This window comes from Syngnathoides biaculeatus, chromosome 8, assembly GCF_019802595.1.
Source record: "Syngnathoides biaculeatus isolate LvHL_M chromosome 8, ASM1980259v1, whole genome shotgun sequence".
Taxonomy (NCBI): Eukaryota; Metazoa; Chordata; class Actinopteri; order Syngnathiformes; family Syngnathidae; genus Syngnathoides; species Syngnathoides biaculeatus.
Window position 1 is genome coordinate 3,326,830 of NC_084647.1, and position 22,411 is coordinate 3,349,240.

At 38.2% G+C, this 22,411-nt stretch overlaps 1 protein-coding gene across 2 annotated transcripts in view; it reads left to right on the top strand.

Moving 5' to 3' along the window:
* Positions 1-22,411, top strand: part of zgc:153039 (uncharacterized protein LOC767698 homolog) — an 86,789-nt gene that overhangs the window by 14,710 nt on the left and 49,668 nt on the right. For both annotated transcript variants that reach the window (XM_061826882.1, XM_061826883.1), the window contains 2 exons: positions 361-468; positions 556-667. In XM_061826882.1, the coding sequence (XP_061682866.1) occupies positions 361-468; positions 556-667 (220 nt within the window). The remainder of the gene's footprint in view (positions 1-360; positions 469-555; positions 668-22,411) is intronic.

Genomic DNA, 22,411 nt, shown 5'->3' on the forward strand with positions numbered 1-22,411 from the left:
TTTTAAACGTGTAGTTCCTTGTTACAAATGTGATTTGAAATGAATTTTTGTGTATACATGTTCAAAAGCTCTGACGGCTCAATTTATTGATGTTGGAGCATCCCCAAGTTCTCATGAAGAATGTGGACAATTATTGCTCAGTGGTTGCCACAATGTTCCTTATACTTTTAGAAATGAAGTTATCAAGTTGTTTATTTGAATACAGTATTAGTTGTCATAAATGATTTTCCATTTTCACCTCAGAATTGTGTCCTTCACTTTAAAAGTACAACCTATTCTGAAAATTTGTCAACAGATATTGACCTTGATTGAAGTTTAATACTTAAATAACAACTTAACTGATCTGATCTCTTCACACAGCCGACTACACTGTGGACTACACAACAGGAAATCTGATGACGTTTGCTACTGTTTTTGCTGTGATGTTTAATGGTTGCACCGGCATCATGGCGGGGTCCAACATGTCAGGTATCTGTACTGCATGTGCATGGGTTTGTGTAAATAGAAAGCTTGTATGCAGACTGACCTAATAAATGTACTTGGCCCTTGTCCAAGGTGACCTCAAGAATCCAAGCTACTCTATTCCACGTGGTACTATCACTGCTGTCATCTTCACTTTCATCATCTACAACCTTCTCAGCATCCTTGTGGCATGCTCCTGTGACCGGTCAGTCAGTCTTAAAAGATTAACATGAACCCCACTCTTAACTACTTAGTCAAACCCAAGGTTTGACAGTTCCAATGTAAACATGTTCTGTATTAGATTTCTTACAGTACATCCAAAGGGATAAAAACTCTACAACAATTTGACTGGTGAAGTAAAAGTGCTGAGTTAGCTTTCATTAGATTAGAATTATTTTTTTTGTCACACAATGTTATCAAAATGTATTTTATGTTATGCCAAACCTGCTGCACTTTTATCCCCAACTTGAGTTCCCCGTTTCTTAAAAAATCAATTTATGTGGTTAAAAGCCATCAAGATCTTATATTTTTCACTGTTTTATATCCAACAGAGGTTAAAATAAGTCTATGACTTGTTTTAAGTTTCAGATCTTCTGCATGCTATTTGTTGATTGAATGCAATAGACTGAATATCAAACCACGTGCTAAGTGGATGGATTTGAAATTGCTTACGTGACAGTTTCGCTCATTCAGTTGTTTGTCAGGAAAACTGACTGACCAACAACCCATCTTGTGCAAAGTGAAAATTTTCTGTCACCTGAACAAAACTCAGAGGAGTTAAGAAATAAATAGCTTTATTGTGGAAGAAATTCCTAAACATTTCAGAACTAGAATTTTAATGCATGCCCTTCCTGACGCAACCCCTCTGCATTTATCCGGGGAGAGAACTGGAGCCGATCCCAGCTAACTTCGGCCGAAAGCAGACTACACCCCAAAATGGTCAGCTTCCACTCGTAGGGCAGATAGCATCACCATCACTAAACGGGAATCAATCCCGTGCTTTCTGCACCAAAGGCAGGCGTGTGTACCACTACACCATCAATGATAATAAAATGACAACAAAATATATATATATGTAGACAAAAATAATTAAAACTGTGTACAGGGCAAGTAATATGATTAAAAAGTGGAAATACTCTTAAAAAGCATGAGGAAAAAAGATTTTAAAAACATTCACACTTGGGGCTGACCTCACCTCTGTTGGCAACTTATTCCATTATTATTATTATTATTATTATTATTCTACAATAGCTAAATACTACTTCACCATGTTTTCTTTGTTATTAGACCTAAATTAGTCGATCCCAGAGCCCTACTGGGTTTGTATTCCTTGAGCATTTCTTACATGTATTCAGGACCTGTCATGGACCAGCGGCAAGGGGGCAGACCCAAATGCAGGACTCCCAAGCAAAGGCATGTTCAGAGTGTTTTTATTCCAAAAACAGGGCAATACCAAAGGGCAGTCCAAAACAAGTGGAAGCACAAAAATTCTAGGATAGTGGCAAGGTCAAGAAACATAAACGGGGTCTGATGATGCTGATGACTATGAGGCCAACTAAGAAACATGACAAGACGTGGTCAAACTAAAGAGGTACAGGCTCGGTGTGACAAAGGATTGCTCTACAGTAAACTTATGCACACCAGCGGAGTATCCCAGGATGCAGTGAAGCATGCAAACTTGGCAATGTCGGTGGCACATTTCCCCACGTAAGTGCTTGGTCAGTTAGAGTCCTGAATGCACCACAGCTGTGACAGGTGTCAGAGGTGGGACCGCCCAGAGCAGTGGCCTGGCCACACCCTTCACAAGAAGCGCCGGCCGTTGCAGTGGTCAGGCCTGCCCATGACAGGGTCTAAACCATATAGTGATTTATAGGCCGGTAGGAGAACTTTCAAAGGTATTCTAAAACTGACTTGAGGCCAGTGTAAAGACTATAGAATTGCCATTATATGCTCTGGCTGCTTTGTTCTGGTCACAACCTGAACTGCAGCATTCTGAATGAGCTGTTGAATGCTGTTGTTGGGGGGCCCAGTCAGAAGATCACTACAGTAGTCAAAACTACTTGAGATAAAAGCACGGATGAGCTAATTGTGGTGCTTGCAGTCATCATGGGCAAAATGTACACGGGTGGTGAACGCCACGAGGCAAGTTTTATTTAATTGTTTGATTGAGCGCACAGGATCACATTGTAAAAATATCCTCCTCTCTTTTGTATCACCCACATCCCCTCCTCTGTGGGGTTGTGAGGCTCAACTTACGTTCCCTATTAGTGGGTGAACAATCCAATACTTGGTAAAGTGAATTCTTCTCTACAATGATAATAAGCACCCTTATTAAAGGCTCTGTTACTATAATTGCTTTGGCAGTGAGACATCGCCAACGACCAATCCGAGTGACATTGGTTTCCTTATTTAAATGGAGAAGATAAGCAATTCAATCAGAGTAAAACTTATTTACACATCAAATATTGGTGAACTATCCTTCTATTTCATCAACAGGTCAAAAATACCAATTACAATAGCATGAAAAAACATTTTCAACTCAAATTATCTTGCAAACTTGATAAAAGGAAAAGTGTCAATACAATTAATTTAGATTTTTGAAGTCATTTTGTGACACCATCGTACAGTAAACCAGAACTGAAACTTAGTTTGTATTCCATGACCATAAAAATAATTACTAATAATTTTCTTTTATGAAAAAAAAGAGACTCAGTCCTTAAATCGGTCAAAATTGGATTTGAATTGAAACCAGTTGCATGTTGTGTAAATTACCCCATTGCCTTTTGTTTTATTTTTTTCCCTTGTGCTGTCTTTATACAGCTTTTTTTCCTCCCATTTTTCCTCTTTCCTCCAGTCTATTGCTGAGTGCCAGAGTTCAGTATTGATTAGCTCCAGAGCAAGTGTTACTGAAGTGCTAAATTGACATGACAAGGCTATTAAACAGTGCTGGAGGTCAATGCAGCCCATCATTCACTCTGCCACACCATCCACCCAGTATCTGCCCACGTGATACACACACTCACTGAATCAAGACCTGACTCTTATCAGACTTTCTGGACCTTGTTTACAACTCATTTATTTCCATTTTTATTTCATTCAAGTATACAACCGAAAGCAGTTCAGTTCATGCGAAAACTATCCTATATACAGTATTATTTTCTACTTTGTATGTTGGGATGAGGTGTAAAGGCCTTCTTGTCGCTCTTGGCTGTCTTGACATGTTGATACAGCAGGCACTTTAGCACATTACGTCAGTGCGTGTGCAAGGACTTGTTGGTATTTGGGTGCATCTCTGTTAACTCATGTTAAACAAATGCATTTCAAGACATATCAGACAACTTTAGGACAATGATTAGAAGTCACTTCCTGCTTGAAGTGTCAGTTAACTGTTGCATATTCCTGAATTATGGAATCCTCAAGCCATTTTTGGATCTAAGATCTAAATTCCCTTGACGGGATGTCAAAAATATAGTGTATTGCAATGAGTAAATTAATAAAACAATAGGGTGAACTGGAAAAACAAACAAAAAACCCAAAGTGAATATTTGAATAGGCTGCTTAAAAATATTATCCTCTGACAAGTAGAAAGCAAGATCAATTACACATTTAAATCACTGAAGGTACATTGTATTTCCTTAGAGTAAGTGTGAATAATCACAGATTGAATTTTTAGTTTTAAACTGGTTCCTTTAATAAAGTTTCAGAAGGCGATCAACATTACAGACTTTTAGTGACTGTTGTAATGTTGAAAATCATGCTATTACTAATAACCTTTTGAGTCACAACAAAAGGGCCAAAAGTGGTTTCAGAAAATTGCTTGCGGAACATAATACACATAACTTTAATTTATTTGCCCACCTGTGGTAAAAACTAGAAAAGATCTGTCATTCACTGTTTCAATAGCAATGAGGCTTTTTTCTTTTGAACGGGAAAGAGGAATTTATTAATTTTGCTTTTTATACCCAAATTTCAGCTGGTTTACTGGGCTTTTCTGAGAAAGTCAGAAATTAATCAATTGTAACCACTAAAGCATGTACATAGCTAATTTGACTATTTGAACAACAAATAATCAAAAAACAATGACTATTTTTTTGGAGCACAGACCCTGGGGATCTCAGCAACGGTTCACTTCATTAATTAATTAATTAATTCATTCATTCATTGAAACTGACTTTAGGTTCCACCACTTCGAATTGATAGCTAAACCTTACTCTGCAAATCATCTTGACCAGTTTACCACAGCATTTTCCGGCATCAACTTTACAGGAAAAAAGATGAGGCAATCTGTCCAGCATAAAAAGTAACACATTTTTCTTTCAGAAACACCACTCTCCAAAAGAATAAGGAAATTTCATTTAATTATAGTGTTTGTGTGAAATTACGAAACATTTTAGCAGCTCTGGCAATCTGGTCATATTGTTTCTCTGGAATTTCTTCTATGATATATCAGATATTGGGAACTAGCGGCCCAAGAGCCACATGCAGCCCGCAAGCCCACTTGGGGTGGACTTTCATTTAATTTTAAAACAAAACATTTTTTTTTGTCTTGGAAGGAAAGAAGGAGATAAAAAATATAAATCAAAGCAGGGGGAAACATGGATTTGATTTAATTTTAGAAAAAATACTATTATTTTGGAGAATGCTAGTTTTTTTTTTTGGGGGGGGGACTATTTGGTAGTAGAAATATGGCCAGCACCCACACTTGGAGTGGCCCCTAGATTAATTTTTTCAGAAATATATAAATACATTTCCTCCACCATAACAGAACAGTTTTAAGTTGTAATAATACCATTACCCACTAGATAGCAGACATTGCTTACAATACCACAGAGGAATGAGTCAGGCCATGATGAAAATAAGCAGGAAGAGCGATGCAGTGGCGAAAAGATGCAGTAAGAGAAAACTCAACAAACAAAATCGCTGTCAGATGTGGCCCCTGGCCACCCCTCACAACAAAATTATGGTCCCTGCCACCCTTTAATTTGCCCATCCACCACCCTCTCATAAGAACAAAAAAACAACAATACTACTCTTCCATCATAGGTAACTCCAAAGCAACCCAAGGAGCCTTTTCTCTATTAAATGTGTACTTCTCCCCATTTCACCCATTTAATAGTATTAACATAATTTTGCTATAAAATGACAAAATGTTGGTGGCATGGTAGATCAGTTGTCAAATGTTGGCCTCACAGTTATGAGGTCCTGGGTCCCATCCCAGCCCTGCCTGCGTGGGTTTTCTTTGGGCACTACGGTTTCCTCCCACATCCCAAAAACATGCAACAATAATTGGACACTAAATTGTCCCTAGGTATGATTGTAAGTGCAGCTGTTTGTCTCGATCTGTCCTGCAATTGGCTGGCAACCAGTTCACGGTGTACCCTGCCTACTGCTCGTTGACAGCTGAGGTAGACTCCAGCACTCCCCTGCCCCATGTGAGGATAAGCGGCTCGGATAATGGATGGACGGATGGATGGATGTCTGTCTGTCATAGCTGTATCTGTCTTTCAGTCTCTGTCCATTCATTCATTCACACTCGTTAAATTGAAGAAAGAAAATGGATGGATGGATGGATGGATGGATGGATGGATGGATGACAAAATGTTGCATGCATGTTCTGCGGTCTCTCCTCCCTGACAATCTTTTTTCCCCCTGGTAATTGTGTGCTAAAGTAGATTACTTCATTGAGCCTTATCCGATTCTGAGCTTTCACCCTCTTCTAGTTCCATATGCAAATATTATTACATGATAATAATAATACTACACTCACCTGATTTGTCCTCTATTAACCTTGGGGTAGTATATTGCTCTCACCTGAAGTGATATACACCATCTCTGTTAGATCGTTGGCCTCACTGTTCTGAGGACCCGCCTGTGTGGAGTTTGCATGTCCTCCCTCTGCCTGTGTGGGTTTTCTCCGGGCACTCCGGTTTCCTGCCACATCCCAAAAACATGCATTCATTGGAGACAATAAATTGCCCCTAGGTGTGATTGTGAGTCCAAGTGTTGTCTGTCTTTATGTGCCCTGCGATTGGTTGGTAACAAGTTCAGGGTGTACCCTGTCTTCTACCCAATGACAGCTGGGAATGGGTCCAGCTCTCCCGTGACCTTCGTTAGAACTCAAGTCATTTTCTGAATGGATATGAAAAAAATAAACAAAATGAAGCTTTTGGAGTGGTGTGGTCAAAATCTGGACTTAAATCATATTGAAATGTAGTGGCATGACCTTAAAAAAGATGTTCATGATTGAAAACACGGCGGTGTTGCTCAGTAGAACAATTTTGTTGTGAAGACTGGACCAAAATGTCACCACTGAAATTTTAAAATACACAGGAGTTATTCATTTACTTTGTCACACATGGCCAAGTGGTTTGAATAGTTTTTCCCCTTTAGTAAATAAAATTCTCATCAATATATTGCCTTTTATGTTTATTTGGGTTATCCTTGTCTGATATTTAGATTTGTTTGATGATCTTAAGCAAAGTGGGGAAACGACGCAACAAAATAAGATTTAGAGGCAGGGAAAAATACTTTTTCACTGCACTGTGAGTGGGTTCACCAGATCGCAAGAAGTGCTGTATTTTGTAATGCTAGTCTTTATTTTATATATATATATATATATATATATATATATATGTATGTTTTTTTTCTACTATGCAGTTTATTATCAGGAATAGCTAAAAAAATTGCTTAACAAAACTTTTTTAGGCTTGGTACACATTATTTCCTTTTCCATTCATTATAATGGAAAAACATGCTTCGGTTTTTGAACGTTTTGGTTTTCAACTGGCCTTTTTGAACGGATTGTGTTAGAGAACTGAGGCACCACCGTATTAGCAAAAAGATCCATTGGGGTCCTGACATACACTTTAACAATGATGTGACGAACCCGGAACAATGATTCGGTGGCGGCGTTCGCTGTTGAACTCTGATGTGCGAAAAGTGACTGCTGTGGGGTCAATTGGGATTTTAGTTCGTTCACTTTTCGCATTCTCAGCTTGCTTTTTGTTTTTTTCGGTGTCGTATTTGCCATGAACAGTTTGAAAAGGCTACTACACATTTCACTACAATGGCAGATAAGGCAAACGCACTTCGAAAATGACATCGTGAAAAAAAACATCCGCTCCCATTCCACATGAAAGTGATATGTTTTTGTTATCTTCTTTGCTCCAGCATCCATACACATGTTTGATAAGACTTCTTTACTTTAAGAAAAAAGCAAGGGCTTAAAATAGTGGGGGAACTTGCTGACTAGCATATTTTGCTGTACTGAGTGTCGTTGTTTGCACATGCACAGTGAGTTAAAGGTCAGAAAAATAAGGCTGACATCTTTTTTTTTTTTTTTGCCGGCATGACGTCGCGATCAACCAAGACTGCCTCGCGATCGACCGGTAGATTGTGATTGACGCATTGAGCACCCCTGGTCTACTTTTTTTTAGGTGGCTGGAATGGTGGTTTGTACATCTGTCCCATAGTTTTGAGGTCCCAGGTTCAAATCTGACCTTGTCTGTGGTTTTCTCCAGGTACTCCTGTCCCCCCCCAACATTTCAGAATCTTGCATGATTAAATGACTCAGTTCAGCCTCTCTCGATGTCCCCTCACAGCAATTACCGTAATTGACTATTGCCTGTAGGTGTGAATGTAAGTGCGAATGGTTGTAGCATTAAATGTGCCCTGTGATTCCTTAACGCCCAGTTAAGGGTATACCCTGCCTCTTGCCCAGTTAGCAGGGAGCGGTTTCAACACACTGCGACTCTAGTGAGGGCAAGCAGTAAGGAAAATGGATGGATAGTTTTTCAGGAGGCAGCATTCACTGCACTTGTATGAATCGTCCAAATGGTGGCAGTCATGCTTTCTAAGAAATCTGCTATGCTTCACTCAAGAACATTCAGTGACAAACCAGCCTTAGCACAAATCTCAATCCCAAATTGTTGTTCTGTATCAAATCTTACAAAAAAAGTCAATAGTGCATTTAAGAAAATGTCAGGGAGTTTTGATAATAACTGTGGAAGTTGATTATTGTGCATAGCATAATAATAATTGCCCACCCATGTTTGTGGGGAGTGACCATCACAGCATCCATGGTAGCAGCAGAGATGAATAATGTCAGCGCTCATTGTAAGGACTGGGGTTTGCGGCAACAGCTGATAAAGACTCAATCTTTTGCACCATGCTATTATCTGGACCTCCCACTAATCTTTCAACTCCTTGGACATAAGTTCTTGTTTTTTGGCTTCTAATTATTGGGAAAGGTTGTGCAAGCTGGTCTATGTGTCCATGTATTATACATTTGTGTAGAATATTCAAACAGATTTATTTAAGAAATAAACAGGTAAATATATTAAAAATATATATTTGGTCATGGGTCCTCTTAGTGGAATACACTGAAAGGGCATTTTATACCAACATGAAATATTTCAACAAAAGAAAAATCATCTCGCTAAATAATCTTTTCACACTAAAAGGTACAAGCCAAGAGTAACAAAATAAAATAACAGCAGTATGCTGATTGTGAAATATGAGCATGTGAAGCCATGAACAGTCTCGTTACATTTAGTCCAACAGCTGGAAGCACGCACTTCTAACATGATGAATTGGTGCTCTAGTTATGCCAGCTAAAGATGCGTCATATAAATCACTTTCCATCAGTTCAGGTGAAATATTAGTTATTTTCTGTTCTTTACTCCAACAAGCAGCATCTCTCTTTCTGTAGTAATAGGATTAGCACTGTCTATTTTGTACCACTACAGAACATGTAAGTACCAAATTTCACCTCCTGTTTCAGTTTCTTTTCCAGCAGGTTTAGGCTGCTGGCCTGAATTGTGTCGACTTTCTGCTGGTTTGGTCAACATGGCCATCATGATACAGACATTTTACAGGATCAGCCATTTCTTTCCACTCATCAGAATAGTTTTATCATCTCCATCACTATTAGCATATACTACAAATAGTTTGCAGGCCACTTAATAGAATGTCCTCAAATTTTGCCATTTTTTAAAATAACCATATGCGATATAACAGAATTGTGAAAGGGACAGTGATGGTGATGAAGAGTTAGCCAATGTGAGATATGAAAAATCTATTAACCTCCTGTGACCAGCTAGCCAACCATGACAGATTGTCCTGTGTCTTTATTTAAACTTGTGTGTTTGACTCGTCAAAGTAAGTTGGTGATCACATTTTCAATAGCTGTATTTCAGTTTAACTTTTCAATGTTAACAAATTCACCATGTAAAAAAATTCCACCTTTAAAATTGAAACAATATTTTCAGTCTCCTGAGATTCAACTGGCTACAATTCGCTGTCTGAAATTCACCGTCTAAATTCAGCATTAAGAAGGCAATTTTAAAGGTTGAATTTTATTACATGGCGACATTAGCATTGAAAAGTTAAACTGAAATACAGCTATTGAAAATGTGATCCCTTTGAAATAACGTGAATTTTACAACATGAAATTTTCAGTGGGATTTTTAATTCAAATCCTGGTATTTACTTCCATATATATAGCGAGTGCAAACAATAGGCATAAGTGTTTCCTCCTCCAGAATGTTGTGCATCAGTGACCTGTGGGCTAATCCACCCTGTGCTACAGAAGCTTTTGTATTAATAAATTACTTGATAATCACATTAGTTTGAATCTGCTGGGTTTTCTTTTGTTGTGCTATCTCTGACATGCAGCCTTGTGGATGTTTTTTCAGCCCGCACATACCTTGAAATGTCTGTCATCTGCTAAAAATATGAACAGACCCACACTTTTTTTTAATATTTCCACACTTTCTGTGGTCATGCTCATTGCATTAGTCACATTTCTTATAAGAGTTCAAGAAATCTCCCTAAAATCTGAAGATGTATAATTGTGTGACTTGTTGCAGAACTAAAAGTCATGATGAAGCATGGCAATGTGATTATTTCAGTTTAATTAATTGTTGTTTTTTTGTCAGCATACCATTCCGCCACATTCAGTATTTTGTCATTATCAGTTCTGTTGTGCTCTGGACCTGGAGCATTTTCAATCCCTTATTGCCTTTGGTTAAGTAACATTGTTTTAATATCTCCGTAACTCTTCCGTTTCATTCAATATTTTGAAAGATGTAACTTCCCGTAAAACTCAAAACAATCTGTTCAGTAGCACAACACACTTGTTCTGAACAAGAATTGGCATTCTACGGAGCAAATAACATGGCATTTTGTTATGTTGGATGCTAATATCATCCAAATACTATGCATATGTAATCACCATAATGAATGTTGTTTTAGCTATACTGGATGAATTTGAAAAAGAATGTTATTGATCATGTGTAACATCTTGACTCAGATAGTAGAGTCAAGTAGCTTGCCTTAATTGCAAAGTTTGGGAGATAGTGTAAATTGGGAAAATACATTGACACAAAATTAGCTACGGTAAATTTGCTTTGATAATTTTTTTGTCTGTTATGGCAAAGTAGATTTCAGATTTGGTAAAATGAATGTTATATAGACTCTTTTCCTTTCTTTCTAAATTTCACAGCCACAAAAATGTAACAAAATTTCCCTGTTCTCCTGGCACTATCACCAAACTGCAACACTCTTGACTTATCTTTCTTGCCATTATCCTTCCTCATTCCATCTAACATTTGTTATTCACCTCTTTCTCACCACTACAGAATTCTTCCAATTATACCTTTTTAAAAAATTGTTTTACCATTTTTGTTTTGATAAAGGGATGCTCCCCTAACATAGGCCATGTTTTCACAAACATGTCCTGTCTGAATTAAAATCTCTAAGAATCAGCAGATGACACAGTGTGATGAAGTGGAGTGAACAGAAAGAAGAACAAGAAGGATTTGGGTGACAGCTCGATATGTTGGCCTTTAAAAATCGTTTGCCAGCCCATTGGTCATGCGTTTTCCATGATAGGCACACTGCCGTTTATGTGATTTATGTTCCTAGTGATTGATGAGTACCTCATAATCCATCTATGGCAAGTAATAAATGCGAATTCTGATCCAGCAATCTATCATATGGTTGGAAAAATAAATCTTTTCATTTACTGACACCAATTCATATCGTGGCCATTTTTTTCTTGAATATAATGTTCATCTATATTAGAAAAATTGTTCATAATATTAGGTGGAATAAAAAATTTTTCTGTCATTTTTTATAGGGTAATTAACATATTCTTACAATGTAATCTACTACAGTATACCTGCTCATATACTATAAATCCAAATATTAAGGATGTCGCAATCGACAGGATATAACAATTATTGTGAAATGAAAAATTCCTTGAACTCTTTGTGTGTAAAAAAGTAATGAGCCAATGTGTTTTATTTATTTATTTTTAAATTTAGTTCTGGTCCAGCTATTAGAACCCACACTGCATACTCAGGCTTCTGGATCGCTTCTATTCCTCATTTGAGTGTAAATGCACCTGGTTGGATGCGTAACCCATATGAGTATGTGGGTACGTCAGAAGAAATACACTGATTGGCTGACTTCCCCTTCTGACCGAAGGGTCTCTTTCGAAAGGATGTAGATTCCTGAAATATTCCAACTTGCTATGTCTCCTACAGCCGATAAAGCGTTGCGTCACTTGACAATCGATAAGGCAAAAAACACCTTGTTGTTTGTGCCAACGTGTATCCCAGCAAATCCAGACCCACGGGCTGGGAGTAGGCTGCCAACGGACCTCCGCTTTCCGCAACCCCCATTCTGGAGGTTGCATCCTGGCTTGCGGTGGTCACCACAGGGAAGCCACATTAGTCTCCTCGCCTTGTGCTGCTGCTGCTGCCTTATCTAAGAGACAATCCGCTGTAGTCTACAGTGTCACGCTTTAGTGGTGCGCTAAGTTGTGGGTGAATCAAGTTTTCACGGAGAGAGCAATGATTCAGACTTCCATTCTCAAATTTTCCTTCAATACTGTGAATCTTACTGGAAGAACGGGAGCATTCCAACGACATTGCAGTAATTTTTCGTACTGATTAATACTATGATAAAACCAAACTGTGAGATATAGATACTACATCTCTATCAATGTGGCTTGATAAATGACAATGAGTTCCATTACCTGCGATAGGCTCCTTTGCCCTTGTGATGATAAGCAGCTTGGACAATGGACAATAGAAAATTCAAAAACTGGAACCTGGATACAGATTAATTGAACACTAAGGAAAATACTTTTAAAAAGGCTACTTACTACCTAACCTCTCTCCATGCATATTTTAAAATATTTCATACTGTATATTCAATTGATGCCACATATGAATGACTGGTTAGCACATCTGCCTCACACTTCTGGGTTCAAATCCTGGCCCTGCCTGTGTGGAGTTTGTATGTTCTCCCTGTGCTTGTGAATGTTTTCTCCGGGTACTCTGAGTTCTCCCTACATCCCAAAAACATGCATGATAGGTTGATTAAAGGCTCGAAATTGCACATAGGTGAAAATGTGAGTGCTCTTGCCCATTCGTGATTCACCATTTGCAGCCCCACATATTCACAGATTTTTATCTCCAAGTTTTATTTTTTTTAATTGACTGTTTCACGGTCGTGTAGGTCTTAAATTCTCTTTTAAATAGACAATGTGGTGCTTCTTATGTGCACACCGAGTTCCAAAATTGTCAAATGTTGTGTGACTTGTCCAATAAAGTACACCTAAACACACTGGTTACACTGTTAGTATGCATGCGTATATGTAAGCTCCCATAAGATGGCGCGCATGAGGCATTAAAGAACCATTGCCTCACCTCCCATCTCCCGTGGATCTACAACTTCCTGACTGGAAGGACATAACAGGTGAGGCTGGGTGACACCACCTCATCCACATGCACAGATTTCCGTTATTCGCAGGGTTGTAAGGATCGTAAACCCCACGAATATAGGGGAACACTGTAATGTACCTTGCGATTGGCTGGCGACGAGTTCAGGGTGTTGAGCACCGCTCACCGGAAGATAGCTGGGATAAACTCCAGCACGCCCATGACCCTATTAAGAATAACTGAGAGAGAAAATGGATTTGGCTACAATATTGTTAAGATGATGAGTGCTTACATTTTGTTTGACATAATCATCCAAATTACAAAACAAATGAAATGAATCTATGAAATAAATGTTGCTTTTTTTTTTAAATCAAATCTCTGAAATAATTTTTTCCCACAATATTATAATGTATTGACGTTGGCCTACAGTGTTACCTGATTACAGGCTTTGATTTTTGTGAATAAATAATAACCAAAATTCACACAATAATTTGGGTGACAGAAGCAAACACAAAAGTAGTCATGCTTACAGGACTGTTGTAAAGTGTAGGTTATCTTATGTTAAAGACAGGAAAACGTACAAAGGCCACTGAAATATTTTGAAAATAACAGTTGTAATAATATGTCCTTATTTACTGAAAGTGAACTTTTTAAAATCAAGTGTTATTTTATCTATATGGTCCAGATGTATTTGAAAAACAAACAAACTTCTCAGGACAAGAATGATAGTTCCCATAACTTTGCATTCTGTTACACAATCTAAAGTGGCAATCAGCAAATTCCATTTGACATTCTAAATAACTTAACCACATGTCGATCAGTTATGTTGGTCTATCCTTATTGCCAATCTGCTCTGGTTCTTTCTGGTGTAAATGGGTCCTTCTCTTCACAGGATGTTTCATCTTTTTCTGTTTTTTAGAAGCTTACGAGTAGATATCAATGTTCGTGTGTGTGTGTGTGTGGTGTGTGTGTGTGTGCATTTCTTGAGCGGAAGGGTCTCTATAAATTTGTCCATATTTGTAGGAGAGGTAGATAAAAAAAATTAAAATTGAAACAACAGTTAAAGTTTAATGTGAAGAGTGCATGTGAGTAGTTTGAAAACCAAAATCAACGGAGAGAAGCATTAGTTGAATATGAAAATGTGTACGTGCAGTTGTGTGTGTACACACAGAGGCCTTGTTAGTTATTGATTCCATTTAATAGCCCTTAACCACAGTCAACTCCCTTCAGAGCACTTATCTTTCACTTTCCCTCTGTCTCGCTGCCTCCTACATTTCTCCCCATGGCTCTAGTTTATCGGTCCGTGTCTTTTACTTGCTCCCGCTGTACCTCAGATATACTCTTTAAGTACCTACAAGGTCATGGTAAAGCCTGGTTGAAGACCAACACTGAAATCCGGCAGTAAGGGATTTAGTGAGTACATTTGCTTCTAGTGACTTTGTTTCCGTGCATTTGACTTAGTGTTGTCTTGAACGCCTGAAATAATATATGACCTGGTCCCATGTACTAACTTGGAAAAGTTTTTGTATCACCTTTGTCACCAATTGCTTCATATACAGTACTGTAGTATGTTGTATTGTCATCATAACAAACACTTGCTTCTGCTGATTAGGTAAAAATTAATATTTTTGATGACTTTTTCCGTGTCGTTAAACAATATCTTGATTGTGATAAACATGTCTAGATCAGATACTCCATCCATTGTCCAAGCCGTTTATCCACACAAGGGCCGCGGGAGTACAGGAGTTTATCCCAGCTAACATGAAGCGAACTACATCCTAAACTGGTCGCCAGTCAGTCACAGGGATCAGATACTAACCTTAATTGTATTGCTATTACTTTATGCATTGCTGTCATTTTTCAGGGGATGAATCTCAGATCAGTTTTATTTGACACATTCAGACATTTCCGAGTTATACAGTAGATGCTCATCTAAAAATCTCAATCTCAATAAAGCTTTCTTCTCTATAATTTGTTGAACTGTTCATTTAAAAACTTCTCCAATAAAACAACTTCAGTATACTGCATTCTCATTCTACTTTAGTACCCAGAGTAAAGGAATGCATGAAAAAAAAATCCCAAAATGTCTGTGGACACTTTATGGTAATCTAAGATGATGCTTTTCTAGTGTTCTGTACTGTCGGTGTTAACATGACAATCCTCTTTGCACTTTTGGTTTAGCCATCTATTTTTTTTAAATATTGCAGTTCTAAAGGATTCCTCACCAGAGAGTGACAACTACCATAATTAATAAGTTGGTAGGAAACTGATGAAACCACAGAGTCACATTAAATTGAACCTGGCTACCTTGGTCTACCGTAACCTGAAAGATTCTCCAGACAATTTTTAACATCTCAACATTTTTGGTTTGTGTTGTTTATTGGCTCTGATTCACTTGTTAATCAACTACAGTAAATAAAATAAGTATTTGAACACCCTGCTATATTGCAAGTTCTCCCACTTAGAAATCATGGAGGGGTCTGAAATTTTCATCGTAGTTGCATGTCCACTTTGAGAGAGGTAATCTAAAAAGAAAAGTCCAGAAATGACAATGTATGATTTTTTTTTTTAAATTTATTTTTATGATTTATTTGTATGATACAGCTGCAAATAAGTCAGGTTTCTCATGCTTCACAGTAGGGATGGTGTTCTTGCGATGGAACTCATTATTCGTCTTCCTCCAAACATGGTTAGTGGAATTATGACCAAAAAGTTGCATTTTGGTCTCATTTTACCACAAAACCTTCTCTCAAGACGACTCTGTATCATCCAAAGGGTCATGGGAAAACTTAAGACGGGCCGTGACATGTGCTGGTTTAACAATGACGTCTTAGGGTATTACCAACAGTCACCTTGGAAACGGTTCTCCCAGCTCTTTTCAGGTCATTGACCAAATCCTGTTGTGTAGTCCTGGGCTGATTCCTCATCTTTCTAAGGATCATTGAGACCCCACGAGGTGATATCTTGCATGGGGCTCCATTCCGATTGAGATGGACTGTCATGTTTAGCTTCTTCCATTTTCTAATGATTGCTCCAACAGTGGACCTTTTTTCACCAAGCTGCTTGGCAGTTTCTCCGTAGCCCTTTCCAGCCGTGTGGAGTTATACAATTTTGTCTCTGGTGTCTTTGGACAGCTCTTTGGTCTTGGCCATGTTACAAGTTTGAGTCTTACTGTTTGTATGGGGTGGACAGGTGTCTTTATGCAGCTAACGACCTCACACAGGTGCATCTGATTCAGGATAATACATGACGTCACAAACGTTTGATCTCTGTAATTGCAAACAAAGGCTACTGTACCAAATATTAACACTGTTTTTTTCAGGTGTTCAAATACCTATTTTCATCTGTATCACAGAAATAATAAATCGTTCAAAAATTGTACATTGTGATTTCTGGATTTTTCTTTTTAGATTATCTCTCTCACACTGGACATGCACCTACGATGAAAATTTTAGACCCCTCCAAGTGGGAGAACTTGCAATATAGCAGGGTGTTCAAATACTTATTTTCTTCACTGTAGTGTCTACATTCTTTGGCTCCTGTGAATGATTTTTGTGGTCTTGAAATGTTTACTATATAGAAAAGGAAATCAAACATGGGGGACTCACACCATATGTGGGGGAAAAAAAACATCATGACACATTAAAATTTATTTTTTTTTTTGCTTTCACTTGGCAGGATTCAGAAATGCACAAGGAATGCACACCTTTCTGTGTTTTTCCAAATGTGGAGAAACATCTAAGTATCAGATATCTGGTGAGCAAATGCAGTGGAAATGAACAGATCAGAGAAACCGTATCTCATCAATACATTCTTGACATCATCCATCCACTTTCCAAGCCAGTTATCCTCACGTAGATAGTCGTAGTGCTGGAGCCTATCCCAGCTAAGTTCAGGCAAAAGGCCAGCTACACCCTAAACTGGTCGCCAGTCATCCAAATACCGACGACTGACGACATAACTATCAGTTTCTCTTGTTCAGAACACTTTTACCGTCAAGTTATTACGAGTTCATTTCTCAACTGTTAGAAACTTTCTGTTCTCTAAATTGAGAAGTCAACAATAACAAAAGTGGGTACCTGTAAATTGAATGTTACAATTTCCATTTTCCTAACCACTTATCCTCACAAGTGTCGCAGGAGTGGCAGAGCCCATCCCACCTATTTTCAGGCACGAGGCAGGGTACACCCTGAACTGGTTGCCAGCTAATCACAGGGCAAATAGAAACAAACATTTGTACTCCTATCTAAGGGCAATTTGGAGTCCCCAATTAATGCATGATTTTTGGGATGGGGGAGGAAACCGGAGCACCAGAAAAAATTCCCGCAGGCATGGGGAGAACATGCAAACTCCACACCGGTGGGGTTGGGATTTGAACCTTGGTCCTCAGAACTGTAAGGCAGACCCTCTAACCATTTTACAATGTGATGTTTCATCTTCATCGTTCAAAACTCATGTACGAACCTCCATTTATATGAACCTCTAAAGTGACAATACCTTTACATGTAAACAAAAACATGGGCATTGTGAAAATAAAATTACCTCACTGAGCAAAAAAAATGATACTTGGGTTCATCACATGAATATTGTCCTTAATCAGCAGAAAAACAAATTACTATATATGTGATGTTGACCAGTATAGTTAAAAATAATTGTGTACTTCCAAATTGTTGTTGGTTTTGAATGTAGTCATGTACACTCACTTTAAGCACGAACACATACTGGTGGTTCCACAAGTACTATGAAATTTAAGTCGTATCAGATATTTGTCATTTTAAAAAACTAATCGGTATTCACCACTTGGACCTGGTGTTTTTTGATCCCACACACATGAATAATTGTTTGTTGTAGTTCAGTTATCTGTTGTTGGTACACCATTTCAGCTCAAGATCCTGAGGATAAACTAGATTTGAAATTGAAACATTTGGATACTGATGCACATTTGTTTTCTCTGAATAACTGCAATAATTTTATATCAACATTTTATACATTAACAGTCTAGCTTTATACATTAACAGTCTAGCTGCTTATATGACAGGGAAAGTGGACGGGGAATAGGGAAACCTTGTCTGTAGTGGCAAAGACAAGTCCATTGATAACTGGGCAAATGAGAATAAATCTCACCCTTATCAATGTCAATCATAAGTTTCCAAATTTTGATTGACTAAACATTTTCCAGGTGAATATTTGATGCACAGTCAAAGTAGTTATTTTCAAATAAGGGTAGAGGATTACCTAAAAAAAGAAAATATTTCAATTTGTTCCTTGAGGGTACTGAACTTCTTGAAACCTACACTCTATTTCCCTGACAAACATTTTGTACTTTCACCATGATTCCAAATTGACGACAGTGAAAGACTCTGTCCCTTCAGCTCCTTAGATGAAGCCCACTACCGTGCAATAATTCACTGTTTTTTTATGTTTGTTGTCAGACAATTTTCTGTATTCACACAGAAACCATCGTAAATAATGCGTCAACTTCTAGCTTGGAGGCTGCTGGCATGGAGGTGTGTGACATCATGGGAAAACTATCTAGTAGTGTGAATTCACCGTGAGACCTTTTGTAAAAGAGATTTGCCCCTGCATCTTACAGAAAATGGGTATATTGATTTACAGGACCATCATTTTCATTTTGTAGAGACGCAATTGGTCATATAATGACCATTTCAGTGATGGTAGCCATAATATGGAGCCATCTCAGTAACAGGCTCCGATCTCATTTCAGCATTTATTGGAAATTCTTAACCCTTTTTCTCCATGTTCATTAAACTAGATGATTCTGTATGATTATGTTATTTTTTTTTTTGATGAATGTTTGCACCCAAATGAGCTGAGACCACCGGAATTAGAGAAGCATGAGCAAGGTTTATATTCTAATATACTGAAACACAATGTGAATAACCACCACCCTCACTTGTCAATGCCTCATCAAAAGCACAAACATATTAAATGATAGATAAAAAAAATTAAAAACACACCTGAGCAAATGAGGTTCTGAAAATATATGATAAACAAAAGAATTGAAGGCTGAAGCAGCCCACGAGGAGTGAGTACAATTGCTGTAGCTCTCTTTGAGGTGTTTGCCGTTATTTCCTCCCTACTATAAGCAAGCTTCTTTAATCTGTCACTCTCTCCCAGTGCCTAAATTCCACTCTTTATTTGGATGTCAGTGCTCATTTCATCAAGATGATTGGATCAATAATGACACACACACACACACACACACAGTCAAGAGCAATAGCGTTGGTAATGATTTCACACAAGATTATGAAACCAACTGTAGCTACCATACAAATCACACTTTTTTTACGATTATCACCTAATACACAGATCATATACTGTAACTCTAGCTTCCATCATATCTCATCTGTCATTCACCTTTATAGCATTTGTTGTCAATGTGTCCCAGTATACTATGAGATTTTATTTTAAACCCAGTTTCCAAATCTCAAACTTGTTGAGATTAATTTGGTGTCGACTGGATATCCGATAAACCAATAATGAGCCCATCACTTTTAACCCGAATATCACACCCTTGTGGGCCATTAACACAGACTCTTAATTCTTTATCATGGCTGACTTAAGTGGTGTTCACTTTGTCGGAGCTGTGATCCAGACCAAACACTTTGAACCATTTGTTTGTTCATTGTTCCCACTGTAATTTTTATCATGCATGCATGCTCAAAAGCATCTGTAGTAAGTCACACCCTGATTGGGTAGTCTGTGTGTGTGTGTGTGTGTGTGTGTGTGTGTGTGTGTGTGTGTGTGTGTGTGATACATTGTGTTATGAAATTGAAGCTTTTAAAGTAAAAGTGCAATCTACTAGTTTAACATACAGTATAATTATGGTAGTAATTTTACCTGCTGACGTGTCATGAATATATTTTAAAATGAGTCTGGAGATATGCCACATCAAGACTTTTCAGACTCCCATGTTGATCTTTAATTTCATATATTTCTGATTTGACGACACTGCTCAATGTCATTGGACCTTGTAGAGGTCACACATGCACAGACAAACACACGCACTCCCTGAACCATCTGAAATTGCAAAAAAATTTGCGTGCAAGCAGATAGAGACCAATTGTTGAATTGGTCTCAAGCAGGTATTTGCACACCAGCATTTAGATTATAACATTCACACTTGACCAAAGAAACAACACTTATTCGTGCGTGTTTGTTTAAACGCAACTTGAAAAGTGTTAACAAGCCCTATTTATGTGACTCATTATGTAACAGTATATTTACATACACAAGTCTTAAAACATGCTATATATGCTATATATAAGTCATCACAGCTCAACTGTGAACATTTATGGGATGCTAAGATTTGTAGACCAATGTGTTTTTTTTCAGGGCGGACACTAATACCAATTATTCGTAGTCCTTGAGGTTGATAATACCTATATATATATATATATATATATATATATATATAATATATATATATATATATATATATATATATATATATATATGTTTATTTAAAAAGTTTTTCAGATTTCTAACGTACAGTTATCTAGCAGATTTCTAAAAGGTTATATGATTCTAGACACCAGATATCTTTGTTATGAAAATTATTTCGAAAAGTGGATAGATCCCCCAAGCTCAGCAGCATGTCTTAAAAAATTACAAATTAAAACAAAGAAAAAAGCCATTTGTGAGCTTCGCCTTTCAGCTTAGCTCCTTCTTCAGCCCAAGGGACCAATATAAAGTTAGCGCTGCAGACGCTGTACCAATCTACCTGTCGATCTATCACTCCATTCTTCTAATCAATTGTGACCAAGACCCCAAGATACTTGAACTCCTCCACTTAGGCAGGATCTCAACCCCGGCCTGGAGAATGTGTAGCACTCTTTTCTGACTGAGGACCATGGTGCTAATTCTGATTCCATTTTGTTCACACACTACTGTGAATCGCTCCACTGAGAATTGGACATCACATCTTAAGGAAGGCAACAGATCATCTGGAAAAAAACAGATACAATACTGAGGCAACTCAGCCCCCCCCATCCATCAGTTGCATCTAGAAATTCTTTCCATGACACATAGGAGTGACGAGCAGAACTGGTGACAAGGGCAGCCTTGGTGGAGTCCAACCCTCACTGGAAACAAGTCAGAGTTACTGCCAGCAGTGCAGACCAAACTATGACACTACTACTACTACTACTACTACTACTACTACTACTACTACTACTACTTTGGGACAATTATTCTCTATCAGTATCTATAGACATTTTCCATTTCAGCCACAGTAGATGCACGTGGTCGTAAAAGTACGTGCGTGTGAATGTGTGTGTGGCACTGTTAATGTGCTCAGATCTCTGAGTGGAGTGAACAGTACCTAATAGGGCCCTGATGGGAAGTATTAAAATCAGTGGACCTTAAACTTGACGTGATGAGGCTCTTAATTACCATACCAAGAAAACAAAAGAACAAGAGCTACAACTGACACTGCATTTAGTGTACTCTACTCATTAATTAATTGGTTAATTAAGGGTTGCCACAAAGAGAAGTCCATTTATTTTTTGCGAATGACAGCATACAGTTTAAGTCTGTATGTGCACGTGTGTCTCTGCACCTGCGTGTGCATGTTTTGAAACACCACAAGAGATTTAGAGGGATCAGGAGAGAGTGAGAAATGCTTCACACTGTAATTTCGCTCTCTGGCTGTGTTGTATTGGAAGGAGGTGGGGAGCCAGCGGTAATCATGCACACCCTGCTGTGTTTTTTTCATCTCTGATCTCACTGCCTCCATGTTGACTACACCATCTTGCACGCTAATACACGCAAGCACAGTCACCCACATGAACTCTTACTCAGCAGTGAGTCCGTTCTAGGAACTCATCATTAGGCACCTTGGCAGAGCAATCATCACTTTGCTCTCCACATTTTCATTGAAAACCATTTTGCTCAGACAATGAATGTTTAAAATGACACACCACCTTTAGGGTCTCTTCATTTCTATCACCTATCATATTCAAACAATATACAGTGTCACTAACATAAACTGTGATATTTACCATTAGAAATGGCAGAACATTCATTCATTCATTCATTCATTCATTCCTTCATTCATTTATTTATCTTCCAATCCGGTTATCCTCACAAGGGTCGCAGGAGTGCTGGAGCCGATCCCAGATACCTTTGGACACAAAGCAGGGTACTGTCATGGTCCTGCCGGTCCAGCCCTGGCTGTGCGGGTTCCCGTGCAGCCG